The sequence below is a fragment of the Pteropus medius genome, unplaced genomic scaffold (assembly GCF_902729225.1).
Source record: "Pteropus medius unplaced genomic scaffold, Ma_sr-lr_union100, whole genome shotgun sequence".
Classification (NCBI taxonomy): domain Eukaryota; kingdom Metazoa; phylum Chordata; class Mammalia; order Chiroptera; family Pteropodidae; genus Pteropus; species Pteropus medius.
The window spans coordinates 35,940,121-35,956,286 of NW_024349800.1; the positions used below are offsets into that span (position 1 = coordinate 35,940,121).

At 47.6% G+C, this 16,166-nt stretch overlaps 1 protein-coding gene and 1 pseudogene across 1 annotated transcript; both read right to left on the reverse strand.

Annotated features, from left to right (window-relative positions):
• Window positions 1–712: 712 nt before the first annotated feature.
• Window positions 713–828, reverse strand: LOC120622625 (uncharacterized; annotated as a pseudogene).
• A 5,289-nt stretch (window positions 829–6,117) lies between these two features.
• On the reverse strand, window positions 6,118–15,042 carry TMEM247 (transmembrane protein 247). Its single transcript, XM_039886936.1, has 4 exons — window positions 14,840–15,042; window positions 13,801–14,136; window positions 10,515–10,703; window positions 6,118–6,144 (listed from the first exon to the last, which is right to left on the reverse strand). The coding sequence occupies exons 1-4, from the start codon at window positions 14,954–14,956 to the stop codon at window positions 6,118–6,120; spliced, it is 669 nt and encodes a 222-aa protein (XP_039742870.1). The 5' UTR covers window positions 14,957–15,042.
• Window positions 15,043–16,166: the final 1,124 nt, after the last annotated feature.

Consider the following 16,166-nt stretch of genomic DNA (forward strand, 5'->3'; position numbering starts at 1 on the left):
AATCTATTCTCCCCCTGCTCCCCCAGCCCTAGGCAACCACTAATCTATTCTCCGTTCTTATAGATTTGCCAGTTCTGAACATTTCGTATAAATGGAATTATATATTATCTTTTGTCTTTGGCTTCTTTCATTTAGCATAATGTTTTCAAGATTCATTCATGTCGTAGCATGTATCAGTGCTTTTTTTTATTGCCAAATAATATTCTCTCATTTTGGTTATCCACTCATCAGTTGATGGACATTTGGGTTGCTTCCAAATCTTTCATGGTCTGTTCATGGACCCTTTTGTCTTAGCTGGGCCATACTGCCATTTCCCTCGGCAGTTTCGTCAATGCCTCCGCCCCTCAGGGTGACAGAAGAGGGATGTTTTCCCTTAAGCAGTGAGGACATGGCTGCCTTCCCCGCTGAGGGTCATGTGTGAGAACTCTACTTCTCCCCTTGTCTCCCAAACTCCTGGTTTAGTTTCATCCCTGTAGCTTTCTCCATAGGACAGGCTGGGAACAGATGCCATGATACCTCCTGCATTAGCTGTTGCTGAGCCCAGGTTTCAACTCATATAATCTTCCTTCTTTAGCCAAATGGGAAAGCCCTTGCATGATTCAGAACTCTTGGTTCCAAGTGACAGAAACCCAATTCAATTCAAAGTTAATAGCAACTAAAGAGCTAGGGATGTCTCTTATTTTATTTTTATTTATTTTATTATTATTATTTATGCCTACAGCACCTGGTCTTCCTAGGTGGTCTCCCATCCAAGTTCTAACCAGGCCTGACCCTGCTTAGCTTCCGAGATCAGACATCGGGCTCGTTCAGGGTAGCATAGCCATAGAGCATGGACCGTGGCTCTACTGGGGTGAGAACCCAGGACCTTCTGCGTGTAAAGCAGACGTGCTAACCGCTACACTATGGAACCACATCCGGGATGTCTCTTATTTTAGGTGGATCCAGGGGCTCAAATCATGCCAACAAGGGCTCAATTTCTCTCTCCTCTCCTTCTCTCCCTCTCTTCCCTCTCTCTCCCTATCTGTGTCTTCTTATCTCTTCTTGGCTCTGCTCTTTTTCTCTATCAGCTTAATTTCAGGTATACTTTCCCCCAGTGGAACAAGATGGCCACCAGCAGCTCTGGACATAGAGTTTATCCACTTAGTGGATACCCAATGGAAAGAGAGTTTACTTTCTCAAGAGTTCCAGCAAAAGTCCTAGTTCTGAGACTCATTGGTCAGGCCTGGATTGTGCGTCTACACAAGAGTCAAGTGTTCTGGCCAGGAGATGGAATGCTCCAATTGGTCAGGTCCGGGTCTTGGGTCCGCCCTTGACTGGAAGTCAGCGCACCTGGACCTCATGGACAAAGACTGATGAACAAAGAGTTCCCCAAAAGAAAATCAAGGGAAAACGAATTCTAGGCACACAGCAGATGTCACTGGAACTGTCCTGTGAAGTGGCCTGTCTGGGGTCTGCCCTATCAGCTCATCATACAGGTTCAGATATGCTTGAACCCAAGCCATGGAGTTTCCTAGGCTGAATCTGAGATCCTTGCTACATGTGGTAAGCTAATTTCTTATGAGATTTTAGAAATTGCTATCCAAGATATTACCCTTTTTAATGACGTTTCGTAATTAAACATGAACAAATCTTTAGTTTAAGAAAATTTGCCCTAATGGTGGAATTATAGGCTTTATGGCAGAACAGTGGAGAAAATATTTTTGAATTCAAGAGGTCTTTTGAGACTTAGAGGAACAGTAAGTAGGTGCCCATCTAGCTCACCCATGTTTAGGATCTAAATGTCCTTGAAGTAATTTCACAGTAATTTATGCATGCCAGGAATGAGCAGAGTCAGGTGGGGGAAGTATCAGAGGGGCCAGAGAGTCATAGACAAAGTGCCTGGGTAGAGACAAGAGAGCTGGTATGGACAGCAGCACAACATAGCTCTTCTCCGAGATTCCCCCCTCTCTTGCTCTCCCCCTTTCTTTATTTTTTTGTTACCATGGCAACTAATGATGCTCCCTCCTCCTCTTCTCCTCTCTGGCTGGCTCTGGTCCCCAGGCCCCACCACTCTGTCTGACCAACCTCACAGAACGGTTGCGAGCCTCTCTCCACATCGCTCAGCCTGGGCCCCCAGCTCTGCCCTTTACCCCAACACACTCTCCCTCCTCACCTTCCTGCTTCCAGGCCCCTTCTTTAATCCTGATCCAGACCTGAACCAAATTCCCATCTTCCTTCAAGAAGTTGTATGAAAATTAGATTTTTGCCACGCTAACCTGATTTGAAATGCATTAAGCGGTCCGTCTCTTGAAATACCTCAAGGTGAGGCAATTTGTGAAGAGAAGCATCCCTTACTGCTGCTTCTGTACTTAAACCCTGTGCTAGAGTGAATCACATTCTATTTTTGTACTAGGAGTGTTTTCTGTTTAAAGAAATCCCCCAGCGGGTCTCTGAGTGAAAAAGACTCTATCATAAGGGAAATCACATCTCAAGTTCAGAGATTATAAGCTGGTGGGCCCACAGACTTTTGTTAGGTCCATAGGATGTCTAAGAACCTTGAGCCAACAGTTCAAAATCAGCAGGTAGCACATAAAAAGATTCGATTCCTGGCTGCCCTTGAAAAACTGCACATGGGGTCTGCATCCTCACGTGGTCAAAATGGGCGGGAGGAGGTGTGTAGAGACTGCTGCGTTTACCCTGGCTCTTCCTTTCCTGTTAGCTACACCGGGCCAGTGTCTTCTTTTACTTGCGCCAGTTGGGTCCTCCTGACATCCCAGTTTCTGGCCCTTGCCCTAAGTGATCTGTTTTGGGAATCAGGATTGTCTTGCAGTGTGTGGTTTGCTTAGGGCCACCGTCTGGAGTTCCTTTGAAGTCAGTCTGATATCTGAGAGCAGGTGAACTTTCTAGCACGTGGCTCTGCTTCCAGAGTCTTCCAAAGCACAACATTTTCTAGGAACTCACTGGGGCAGCTCTGATACCAGAGCAGACTTTGTGTGTGTGAGGATACAGAAATTGCCCTGAATTGAATGTCAGTGAGAGTGAACTGTAAGATTTCTCCCTGGGTCTGACCACCTTCCTCTCTTTTCATATACCTGCCAGAGAATCCTGGTCTTCAGAGAGAAAGAGCGCTAGGCATGGCTGGTTCAAGAGGGAAGACCCCCAAGCCAGCTACAGGCCCACTCACCTGTGGGGCAAAATAGAAGATGTTTGGTGGGGTTGGAAGCTCTCTAGGGCCTTGAGTATAGATCTTCCAGTTATCTCTCTGGAAAATGGCAGGGAGTGGAATGGGTGGGCCGGTGAGTGAGGACTTATATCCTTGTCCCTCCTGAAAGACATTTTCCCCTACAGCCTTTGGTGAGAGGTAGTGAGAGAAGGGGTAGAATAAAAGAATAGGTTTTTAAGTCCAATACTTTTGAATCTGCTACCGCTAGGTGTACAGAGAGAGACATAGTGGGGCCTCACAATCCATTTGAAATACAGTAACAGTATTTTTTACGTTATCGAATCAGCTGTGGATCTTCATCCACAAACTCAAATAGACAAGACATATATTGTTTTGTTTTTCTTAAATCAACTTTCGGCTCCTTGCCACACTAGGTCTCTGCCGCTTTCTGGCTGGGGAAGCTCAGGCAACTCCTGGACCTCTGAGTCTGCTTTCTCAGCTGCTAAGTGAGGATGGGAATAGTGCTCCCTTGGGGGTGGCCATGAGATGAAATGAGATGACATAAGGTGTTATTGAACAGGCAGAATATATAGTATTTGGTTGCTCCCTTCTCCCCTCTCCAGGAAGACTTCGCAGAATACGTCAGCTCACAGAAACGTTCTCAGGTTGCCTTTGGTTCATTGAATTACATCCTTTGGTTCATTGAATTGTTCATTCATTTATTCCTCAAGCGCTGGTTGAGCCCCTGTGACTGGGGTGTTCCATGCAGACACTCTGTTACCTGCTCTGGCACCTCCTGGCCAAAGCCAGAGCCGGGTGCTGGGAGAAAAGCTACTCCGATAGGGAGCATCTGGCCCTGGCCTTTCCTGGGGCAGAGGAAAACTCTGGAGACACCCCCACCCCACCCCAATCTCCTCAGCCAAGAGTTGCTTTACTCAGCACTTTTTGCCTGGCTTCCTGGTGGCTCCCTTCCAAGGCCTGCTTTCTGCCCCAGGACCTTACAAAGACTCCTTTGTTGAAAAGTTTGAGGCAAAGGGACTGTGTCATTTGATACAAATGAGACTCATGGGGGGTAAAAGTTGAGCTTTGTTCTCCTATTTTTGGATTTTCTTGCCCAGAGCAAAATGATTGGCTGAAGAAGCTAAGGGCAGAAGTCAGAGGGAAGGGGAATGGAGGGAGAGGGGGCCATAGAGGGAGGGAGCATGGAGGATTTGTAGAGCCTGAGGCTTGTTAGCTCAGTGATTGGCAGCTGCAAGCCTGAGGCATGACCTCCATGCAGAGAGGAGCCTCCTGATCAGTCAGATGCTGCTTCCAGAGCTGGTGGGTAAACTAGGAGATCACTTTTTCTGGGATGGGGGCTTTCCTTTTTCCAGACCACCAGCCTCAGTATCCCCTACCCTAGGCCTGCTCCCGTGGTCCCCACCCCCTTTCAAAATGCACAGCACCTGCTCTCCTCCCTCAGGCTGATGGGGTGGCCAAGGACATAGTCTCTCAGGATAGGATTTGAGAGGCACCACAAAAGCCCCTCACCCCAGAGGGTATCCTTCATCTACCTCCAGGGCTGGCCTCATGGATATACCACCAGAGCAGTGGCACCGGGCCCCAGCTTGGGGGACCTCTGTGCTCAGGAGTCTCTACACCTGGTTTCAGGCTCTGCTGTTGCCCCCTTGAAATTCTTAATACGTTTTAAACAAGGCATTGTCCTTTTGCACTGGGTCCCACAAATGCTGGAGCTGGTCCTCCCACTTCTCTCAGTTTCTGAAATCGGGGTGGGGGGGCAATCACTACACCTTCCCTGCTCAACTCTTACTAACACCTGCCGTTTGTATAGCTCCGCATTTACCATGAGCTTACACCCCATTATCATACTCATCTGTCAGCATAGCACTGTGAGGTGGCTTACATCACCCCATCATGGCTGAGAAGAAGGTGTTAGTGGGGATTTGTTCCATGACCCCAGGCCCTTTGATGCCACTTCTTTATTCTCCTGGAGGAATAAAAATGCCTACCTCCTGACACGTCTATAACCCCCTCTTCCTTAAGTGTAGGAAATTTGTAAGCCCAAAGCTGATTCTCCACTTTGTTCTTAAGAACCCACCACGCCCCCTTGGGTGCTTAATAAATACTGACTAATGAACCTGTAGCTACTGCTCCTTTGTCTAATTAAGTCTAAATAAGTCACAGGGTTTAAATTATGCAACAAGGCTTGGCCAAAACAGCTTAAAAATGCGAGAGCCCTAGCTTTTCTGCTGTGCCCTGTGGAAAAATCCCATCTTTTAATCATGCTTAACCTTCCTGAAGGAACAGTGGCTGCCTTTAAATAATGAATGAATGTGTATTAGCAAGATTTTCCCAAAGCTATACACGTCAGAGCCAGATCAAAAAAGGGACAGAGGCAAAGACAGGGCCTGGAGGGATTCCGGAAGTTTCTGGTGAATCCTAGAGTGCCAGGGAGATGCTGGGAGATGTCATTTCGTTTCTCAGAAGCTCAGAGCAAGGACTTCGAAAGGGCACAGAGGGAAGAGGGTAGATATATCGCCACCCTGGGCTGAGCTCTGTGCTGATGGAGGCTCCCACAGCACTTCTAGGGGCTGCACGCTCAGGTACCCGCTCTCTCCCCTTCCTATTGTGCCTCTACATCTGCACCCCATTCCCAGGCCATGAGCAGTGTCTTCACCACAAAGCATAGGTTGGATTGTGTCAGCTCACCTAGAGAGGCAAGCTTCTTGGACTTTCTAAGATGCCCCTGGCAATGTGGATGCAGCTGGTCCTCAGGTCACATGTTGAGGAGCAAGGATTTAGGTTTCTTAATGTGGTTGCTGGGGCACCTTTAAGGCTACCAAGGCCCCTAAACACCATAGCAAATCAATTAAAAAGCAGACCCTAGGCTTTGGTCCTTTAAAAAAAAAATTTTTTTTTTTAAACTAAGGTAGAGTCCAGATAACTTACAGGTCACCAAATGAAGGCTAGAAGGCTTAAGGGACCTGCTGGTAGTCGGTCATCTGCTAAAGCGGAATTAGAAACAGACATGGCATGGAAGTGACGTTTGGAATCAAGCCTGCTCTGCTCCCTCTTCCGTCCTGCAGATTTCAGCAGTTTCCAGGACTCTAGTCTTGTCCTTGGGCTCAGGGTTGCCACCTATGTGACTCCATTTGGGGAGCAGGAAAGATGCTTTCACTTTTCTCTCCCTAAGCCTGCCTGAAACTTTGCTATTAGTGTTTGATTGGGCAAAAGCTGAATGTAATGCATATGATCTGTTACACACCCAGGCTTTAGCAGCCTAGTGTGAGTGGGCTGACAGGAGAGATGTCAGGGGTTCTGGGCTCTGTTCTCCGGGAGCTGGGACACAGCAGAGGGGAGGAACACCAGGGGCAAACTTGCCTCCTCTTGCAGCTTTGCTGAGGGTGCCCAGCACAGAGGGGCGTGCGTCTAAGTCCCCAGGCAAGGCTTCTGCCCTGGTTGTGAAAGGTCATAGGGCTTCAGGCAGAGGTCAGGAGGAGGAAGGCAGAGCTGTTCCAGTCGTGTGTCCAGAGAAAACCATGACCTTCCTGCTGTGGTATGTGAATGAGGCCTTGAGGCAGAAGTGGGCCAGGCCCAGATTGGCTACAGCTGTGCTCCACCCAATGGTCTCAACCCCCACCACAACTCTGGCTCAGCGCCCAGAAGGGAGTGGGAGCTGGGCCTAAAAAAAGCAGAGTATGGCAGACATAGTCACTTATTCAATATCCACCCGTCCCTTCCCTCATACTATCAGAATCCTGATTTTGTTCAGTTCTGTGACAGTGTCCTGGCAAAAAGTTACCACTTCAGATGCCCTGTAGCCAGCAGCAGCCACATGACCAGACTGGCCAATGAGTTGTAAGCAGAAGTTGCTAGGTAAGTCTTTCTAAAAAGCTTTTAAAAGGTGGCCCCTTTTTTCCCTCTGTCTTGGAGTTATGGACATGATACCTGGAACTGCAGCTGCCATCTTGAAATCATGAGGCTGAAAGCCATGGTCTGAGGAGGATAAAAGCTGTGTGCTAAGGATGGTGGAGCAAAAAGCAGCCTGGTCCTCGGTGACTTCCTGCAGTCGTTTCTCCAGTCATGGACTGTTTTACTTGGGACTTCTTAGTATGTGAGAAACACAAACCTCTATTTGGAGAAGCCACTATAGCTGGGTTTCTTTTATAGCTGAATACAATCTTCACATAGGACCTTAGAAAGAATGTTCCTGATTTGGAAATGGGGAGAGGTCAAGGCAAGAACATGGTCCCCTGAGAGGGAGGGAAAAGGAGGCCTTGTCCTTCCTTTTTTGAGGGGTTCACTATCACTCTACAATCTTTCAGGGAATTCCTGTTTCCTAAGGGATTAAATTCGTATTCCTCAGACCTACATTCAGGACTATAAAATTTGGCCCCAAATTAATTTTCTGGGCCTGTTACCTTTACATCATTCACTGGCGCAAGAATGAGCCTTCTCTTTCTCCTGAATACAGCTGATATACTTCCATCCTTATCAGTTCCCGTGAGTTCTCCCTCCTCTTTACCTGCCCCAGGCTCACCTGCTCTTGTGGGCTGCTCTTTTGAGAAGACTTTCTTTCTCCCTGGGCTCCAGGGACCTCTCGTTCTTTGCTCTCCTTCACCATTGAGGTCTTTACGTTTTTCATGTGCCTTGGACTCATCTCAGAAAGGCTGTGAGATCCTTCAGGGTCAGATCTTGGGAGCATGGCGATGTAGGAACATAATGTGCTTGGGAGTCAGACTTGAGATCTAAGATGATCTTGAGTATGTCACTGAACCTCTCGGAGCCTCAGTATCCTCATCTGTGAATGAGGGATAGTACACATTCCCACCTCCCAGGGTTTTGGTGAAGATAGCCTCCATAAAGCGTTCAGCGAAGTGCCTGGCACACCTGAGGTTCTCAAGAAGCGCTTGCATGTTGACTCGTTGCCTGCTTGGTAACCCCTCAGCTGTGCCTTTTCCCCCTATCTTTTGTGTCTTTTTCCACCTTTTTCTCTCTCCTTTCTGTTTTGCACTTGAACTGGGAGAGACCTGTATCAAGTTTGGGGAGTGACCCTGAGCTGTTCTCATTTTCCCAAAGGGCAGATCTAAGGCTCCTGGTTTTAGTCATTAATCATAGTAGGAGGCACAGAGGGGGAGATTTCACGTCCATTGGTCAGGGGATGAGATGAGGTGCTAACTTGAGTGCTCAAGTGAGTTAACTAAGCCTTTTCTCTTTGTAAAGAAAATGGATATATTAAAGCCCAGTTTTACCTGGGAGCAGGCGATGGACTAAATGACTTTATAGCACTTGGTAGTTTTTACAAACTCTTAATTCCACCTGCTATAACAAGGTAAACATCCGGGCTTTAACTTTTTTAATATCTTGATCTCCTCCTCCTTTTGCCTCCATCCGACTCCAGGAACCCAGATTAAAAAAGATGGTTGTGAGAAGTGACCCACTGCAAAAAATTCTGTCATTGAAAGTTTAATGCAAAATGACAGCTTTATTATTTTCAAGTAAAAACCTGTCACACGGAGCCATGAATGGGGTTGGATACATTGAATTGAGTGGAAAATGAGAAGTCACTGCAGACTTATATGGCAGTATAATGTGTACTGACATTGAATCCTGGGGCGGTCTTCTTTTTGTAGTGTGTTTTCACTAAGCATCACTCGGAGAGCCCAACAGAACAGAAACTTACTCTCTGTCCCTCTTAAGGCGGAGCCTTCTGCCTAGGAAGAGAAGGGGTTCAAAAAGACTTGACTGATGGCACAGCTATGCCCAGCCTCATTCAGTTTGCTGCATTATCCCTAAAGTTTCCTGTACTGTAGCCAGACTGCCAGCCATCATCCCCGGGCAGGGCTGGTGGGTAAGTGCAGCTGGCTGTCAGCCGGGGGTGTGTGTGGGACAGCAGGGGTTGGGGAGCTGGCCCTGGGGGGGAGTTGAACTGTTTGTTACACACTCACCAGGCGGCTTCATTTTGTGCCTCCCTTGAGCCCTCTAGTGTTCCAAGTCTGTTCCTTTAGGTTGTGGTTGCTAGTTTTTTGGGGAATGGGGAGGTGGGTTGTGGACAACTGTTTATTTGGGGTGTGTGTGTGTGTGTGTGTGTGTGTGTGTGTGTGTGAGTGATTTGAGGGTTTGTCCGTGTGGCCTGTTTTTTGTCTCTTCCCATTTTTCCACTACCGCTGACTTGCTGTGGCTCCAATCAGGCATTCAATCCCTCCTTCCCAATGGCCCTAGGAGGACACCTAGATTTCGCCACCCCATGTCACCCAAGCATGTACTGCTCAGTGATAGGGATACCGTTTGCTGTCAGACCCTGAAAGGCTTGGGCTCACTGGAGCTTCAGTGTCTCTCTTTTTGAAAGATATGTGGCCTGAGAGCAGGCTCCAAGCCTACGGGACTGACTGTATACAGTCCTGTTCAGGCCCAGTGCTAAGTGGACCTTTGACAGTGGCCTGGTGATGCTATCTTGACATGTTTGCAGAGCTGGAAAGAGCTCGAGGGGTTTTGGCTCCTGTATTATTTTTTGTCTTAGTATCGCTGCTATAACACATGACTACACATTTAGTGGCTTAAAGCAACTCAAATTTATTCTCTTACAGTTCTGGAGGTTGGAAGTCCAAAATGGATTGGCAGGGCTGCATTCCTCCTGGAGGCTCTAGGAGGGAATCCATTTTCTTGCCTTTTCTAGCTTCTAGAGGCTGCCTGCCTTCCTTGGCTCGTGTACCCACATCCCTCCAACTTCTGTTTCCATGGTCACATCTCCTTCTCTGATCCTCACCTTCCTGTCTGTCTCCCTCTTATAAGGACCCCTGTGATTATAATGAGCCCTCCTGGATAATCCAGGATCATCTCTCTATTTCAAGACCCTTAATGTAATCACATCCCAAAGTCTCCTTTGCCACATAAGGTAACATATTCACAGGTTTGGGGACTGGAATATGGACATCTTTGGGGGGCCTACCCCTAAGCCTACCACAGCTCCCCACAGCTCAGAGATCTATGAAAGTGAATAGATGTGATGGATCCCAAGCCAGTCTGGTCATGGTGTGATTTCTGTAGTTCTGGAAAGTCCTTCTAAACCCCTTCTTCCTAAAGATACCTCCCTAACCTGCTGACTTCTGAAGTCCTCCTCTTAGCAGATAAAGCGTCTTCATCCACAGTGAGAGCTAAGGCTCAGTATAAGGATGAAATGCATTACTGCACACTAAAGTGTAAATGGCTGATAGCAGAGCCTTTCCTAATAGCAAGTTCTGATTGGAAGGAGGCACCGTATGAGGGCAGGAGTGCCAGGGAGGGAGAAGGCAGGGAGGCGTGGGCTAACTTGGGTCAGGTCTCAACAATACACTAATGTAGTGGTTCCCAGTGATGGACAGAGCGAAGGCACTTGGAAGTATGACCATAAAGTTTTAATCAAACAGAGCAAAATGCCCGCGATGCAGAACAGGTAGTGCTTGGAGAAGAGAAAGAAGATTATCTCCTTGGTGACATAGATTATGTGTATAAAGATGAAGCAGTACAGGAACATGGCAAACTGGTTCTGGGGGAGCAGGAGGTCCTGGAGGCCTCCTGAGAACTGCGGAGGAAAGAAGAGAGCGGAACTGGCAAAACCAGGGTGTGGGCGTCAGGCAGAGCTGGGCTTCAGTCTTGCTCTTTCCTGAACGTGACCTCTGGCAGGTCGCCTTCCTCACCTACGGGAAGGGGAGTAGTGCCCACCTCACAAGACTATGAGGTGAGAGAGTAAGACAGGGAATGAGAAATTCCCAGCAAGGTCACGGGCACATAGAGGGCAGTCATGAGCTTTTACTTCTTGAGCCTACTCTTATCCTTCCTGGTTCAGGCCAACACCTTCCTCGCTCTCTCCGGTCCGCCCTGCTTTACACGGGTGGGAAGTCTCTCTGACTGAGATCCTACATCTGGATGCTGGGTCTTTGAGTGTTCTCCGGACAGTTTGCCCTGACTCTCAGCCTTGCTTTCTGGACAGTGGCACAATAAGAGGGTGCCCCTTGGACACAAATGACTGACTCTCTTGGCCCATGGGGTCACATGGGGTCAGTTCATGGTTCTTCAGCCTAGGGTTTGGTCTCCCCTACAGACAGGTGGTGGGGCCTTCTTAAACCTCAGAGACTCTGGCATGGGGGAAAGCAGCTTAAGTTGTCTGTCTGATTCCGCCTGTGTGCTGTTCTTTTCCAGAATCCATATAACTGAAGTTTGACAGAGCCCCTTTTAACTGTAGAAAGCATCAACATATAAGTAAGGCAATAGCCGATACGATATTTTGATTTGTACTTAAGACACCACTCATGGTTTATTCTTTAAAATATCTTTTAAAATCATGCCATAGTTTTGTTTTGTTTTGTTTTGCTTTGTCGTAAGCAGGCAGATGGCAGGGACTGTGATTCCCTAACCAGTTAGAACATACTCACAGATGTATTTTTCAATACAATGAAATTTACTACCCACCCATCCACCCAGAAAAAGAAAGTGGAAAGGAAACTTCAAAATCAAGTCAACTCTCCACCTTTTAATACATACCCCCCAAATAAAACATGTTTGTAAACTATTACCAGAGCCTGGTATTTTGGACACACCATTATTGAAACAAATATATAAAAATGGGAGAGGCAACCAAATGAACACACGCTGGCAGAAAATGACTCCAGTGATGCCACCTCTAGAATGCATAGCAAGGAAGGTTGAAGACCAGAGGAAAAGAATTTCTCATTCCTAGGGTTCTAGTGGGAGTCGAGGGCTGGGCAGATGTAATGCTTCTCTGGAGACCCCGTAGGCTCTAGATCTGTGGACTTCCGGCCACCTTTTGCAAACTGCATGTGTTTTCAGTCTGAAATGCTTATGGAAGATATTTATGATTTCAGTAACGAAACATGCATTCGTGAAAGCTTTTAGTCTTTTCAAAAGCACTTTCAATGGTCTATCTTTTGAGTAGAAGACAGGGAGCTGAGAGGACTATACACCAAGGGCTTCCAGCTCACCCAGTAAGGAAAAAGCTTTTCAAACTACAAATGGAAAACAAACATGGTTAGGAGGAGACATCAACCAAAGCCATAGTCCTGCACCATATCTGCTTTCCATAGTCTCAGGCTCAAACTTGTAGCAGATTTTATCCAAGGATACTAAAAATAAAACCACAAGTTTTGAAATGGAACTTATTTGTGAGACATCAAAAATATCAGGAAACTTGCCAGAACCTTAGGGACAGGTGATTATTTTCTAGATTTTTAAAAAGAGGGGGAAAAGAGAGATTCTAGAAATCCCAGTTCAGTAAGCTTGACTTAGCTAAGCAAAATCATTAAGTGTATTATTAAGCAGGTATTTCATGAGCAAGAAAAAAATGATAATTGTTAAGAAGACAGCGTGTGTTCATCGAGAACGAATCATGCAAAACCCACCCTATTTTCTTTAAAAAAAATAATTGATCTGTTAATTGGGGAAATGCTACAGGTAGTGTACTATCTTAATTCTGGGAAACCATTAGACAGTGTGTCTCAGCATAGTTTTTTTTGGACAAAATAGAGAAATGTGAGCTGGATACAATGTAACACAAGGATGATGATTAATGGAAAACTGCTAACCTGTAGGGAGATCTTTTAGTGATGCTTATTTAAGTCACATCCTCCTCAACAGTTATAGCAATGACTTGGATAAAGGCAGAAGGCAAATTTCTCAGAATTGAGAATGACTCAGAGCTGGGAAGCAGAACTAATACGTTACATTCCAATAAAATTGAAAAATGATGAACTTTAGTTGTTGTATTTGGGTCAAGAAGTGAATTGCATGAGTACATAAAAATGTTAATAGCTAACATTTATTGAGTGCTTACCTAATGTGCCAGGCTCATTGCAAAGTGCCTTATGTGCCTTCTCTCATTTAATCCTCGCAATGACCCTATGAGGTAGATACTGCCTTATGGATGAGCAAACTGAGGCTCCAAGATGATTAGTAACTTGCCCAGTGTCATGCAGTTTATAGGTGGCAGAGCCAGGGTTTCAACCCAGAATTGTCTGATTTTAAAGCCCAGATGAGACTGATTTAAACAATAACATCTTTTGTTATTTAGTGCTTATGATGGCCCAGTCACAGTTAAGCACGCCATAGCCCATTTAACTGCAAGTAGGTGTTCTTATCCCCATTTAGTACAGATTGGGGGAGAATGGTCCGTTTCTTGCCAAAAGATGTCCAAGTTTTAGTTGTCAACAGAGCAGAGTGATCCAAACAGAGTGGATGTGGCCCTAATCAGGGAAGGTGATAGTTTTATCGAAATCCACTGGTCAGACTGCAGTGAGGGTTCTGGGTCTAGTCCCAGGCATTATATCTCTTAAAAGAGATGCCAAGAGGAATGGAAAGAGGAAATGTTAAAGACTTTTTCCCTGAGAAGAAAAGCCCTGGGCAGGTGGGTGAACAAGGTGGTTCTCGAGCCCCTCCTAGGGTCCACCCTCCCTAAAGAGTTGAATCACAGCTTGGCGCGGAAGCTCTAGAGCAGTGAGCGGCGCAGCTCTGGACCTGGGGCAAGACGCAGCAGTGAAGCCGGCAGGATGGGCTCTGGCGCAGGTCAGGGACAGAGGTCTCCCTGACCCCCAGCGTCAGTCCTGGCCCTTGGGGCTGGACCTGCGGGCCTCTCCGCCAGGTCCCCCCACCCTCTCCCTGTTACCTACCAGGTGGGGCGTCGCCTGCTGCTGCAGCTGCTCCATCACTTCCTCGTGCTGCCGCTGGCGCTCATTCTCCTCATGCAGGTACCGGAGCCGTGTGAGCTCGAACTCCATGCGCACCCTCTCCAGCTCCATCTCGACATTGCACTTAGTCCCCGAGGTCCCCAGGGCCCAAGGCAGTTTCGTAAGTTCAGGTCCATCCCCCGCCTGGCCCTTGGTGGTCGGGCCAGCTTTGGGGGACAGCGACTTAGGTGGCCCTGGGTCGTCTCTGTTCTCATAAGTTTCCAGCTCCTCCAGGTAGTCGTAGGAAGAGTCTGGCTTAGGGGCCTCTGCCTCCTGGGGCTGGGAAGAGGGCAGTCCAGGGATGGTAAGGAGTCAGTATGGGGCTGCCCACCCCTCCCACCCAGGGCTCTCCCGCTGCCCCAAACCACAATGGACTGGAGTGTTTGAAAGAGTGTTTGAGTTGGAAAGATCTACAATGAGTTCTTTTCCGAAATGCACTTACATGGAGTTACCGGGACCTGAGGGTAGAGAGGGCACACTGACATAAAGGAACGACATCCTAAAGTTGCAAGAGGCGGCAGAGGGGACTTGAGGTAGAAGGCTGTGTTCTTGGTGATTTTTAAATCATGGAGGTAACTTTCCCCTACTCTATCTAACTTTGAGAAGAGTTAGACACCCAGGCCTCTGGGGGCTACAGCAGGAGAGAAGAACCCAGGCAGGGTCTGTGTAGAGAGAACCTAAATATTTGGGGACCAAAAAAGGGGTATGGGGGAGCCAGGCCCTATCCACAGAGGGAGGAAAGGGCCCCAGTGGGGAGGTAGGTGGGAAAGACCAAAGCTCCGGGTACTTCACAGTCTTATGGCAGCCTTCCTCGCTTCATGTCACAGCCGGTTGCCAGTGGTGGGGAGGGGGTGCACGTCACCTGCTCTTCTTTAGTAGCTCTCGGGGACCTCAAAGCACTCAGCTCCTATCACGTGTCCCTACAGTACTCTCTCTTCCCCTGCGGGGACCAGCTGGGGCAGTGGGATAGGCATTCCCTTACCAAAGCCGCCCTCAACTTCCCTTCAGACATGGGGTCATCAGGCGCCATCCTGGGGAAGGTTGGGCAGCTTTCTCCCGCCCCCTGGACTTCCATCGCCTCCCTGTCGTCTGTTGCCATTCAGAAAGCAATGCTGCCAATCGGGGCCTGAGGACATCTTTTGAGGCACTAGCATTTGGCCTCACCAGATTCCACAGACCAGCCACCATCACAATCCCCTGTCCTCATAATAACCCACATTCTGTCAGTTGCTAGGGCCCCTCCGGCAGAGGGTGTGACACCCTTGAGGTGCTGTTATGAAGAACTGCGGCATGGGCCTTTGCTCCCCGCAGGTCTGCTTCGAAAACTCGAATTTCGCCAACTGAGATCCAGAATGCATTTGAAATCGACTCCCTTGGGGTTCTCTTTTAAATGCTGACTGCATTTGGGTGAATCACAATTAGCTCCACACACCCTTTTAGGGGCCAAACTGTGTCCTGCCCCCCACCCTCCCATTCACATATTGAAATCCTAACCCCCGGTACCTTAGAATGTGACCTTATTTAGAGATAGGGTCTTTACAGAGGAGATTAAATTAAAATGAGGTCGTTAGTGTGGGTCCTAATTCAATATGACTGATGTCCTTAAAGAAGAGGACATTTGGATACAGACATGCACAGAAGGAAGACGACATGAAGATAAGGGAGAAGATGGCCATCTATGAACCAAGGAAAGAGGCCTGTGAGAGTCAGGGTTTTCCAGAGAAGCAGAATGAGTAGGAGATTATGTATATACATATATATCTTTTTAGAAATGCACTCACATGGAGTTCTCGGGACCCGAGGGTTAAGGAGAGGGCTCACTGACATATAAAGGAATGACATCCTAAAGGTGCAAGAGACAACACTGGGGAATTGAGGTAGAAGTCTACATATATATGTGATTTATTATTTATTATAAGGAATTGTCTCATTTGATTTGGGAGGCTGAGAAGTGGCACAATCTGCTGTCTGCAAGTGGGGGACCCAGGAAAGCCAGTGGTATAAATTCTAGTTTGAGCCCAAAGGCCTCATACCCAGGAGGGTGCTGATCTAAGTTCCAGTCCAAGGCCAGGAGAAGACAGATACCTTAGCTCAAGCAGTCAGGCAGAGAGAACCAATGCAGCCCTCCTCCACCTTTTGTCCTGCGAAGGCCCTCCAAGGATTAGATGATGCCCATCCACGCTGGGCAGGGCAATCTGCCTGACTCAGCCTACCTGAGTTAGCACTTGCCTTAATGCCAGTCTCTTCCAGAAACACCCTCACAGACACACTGAGAAGTAATGTTTAACCTGGTAATTGGGCATCCCGTG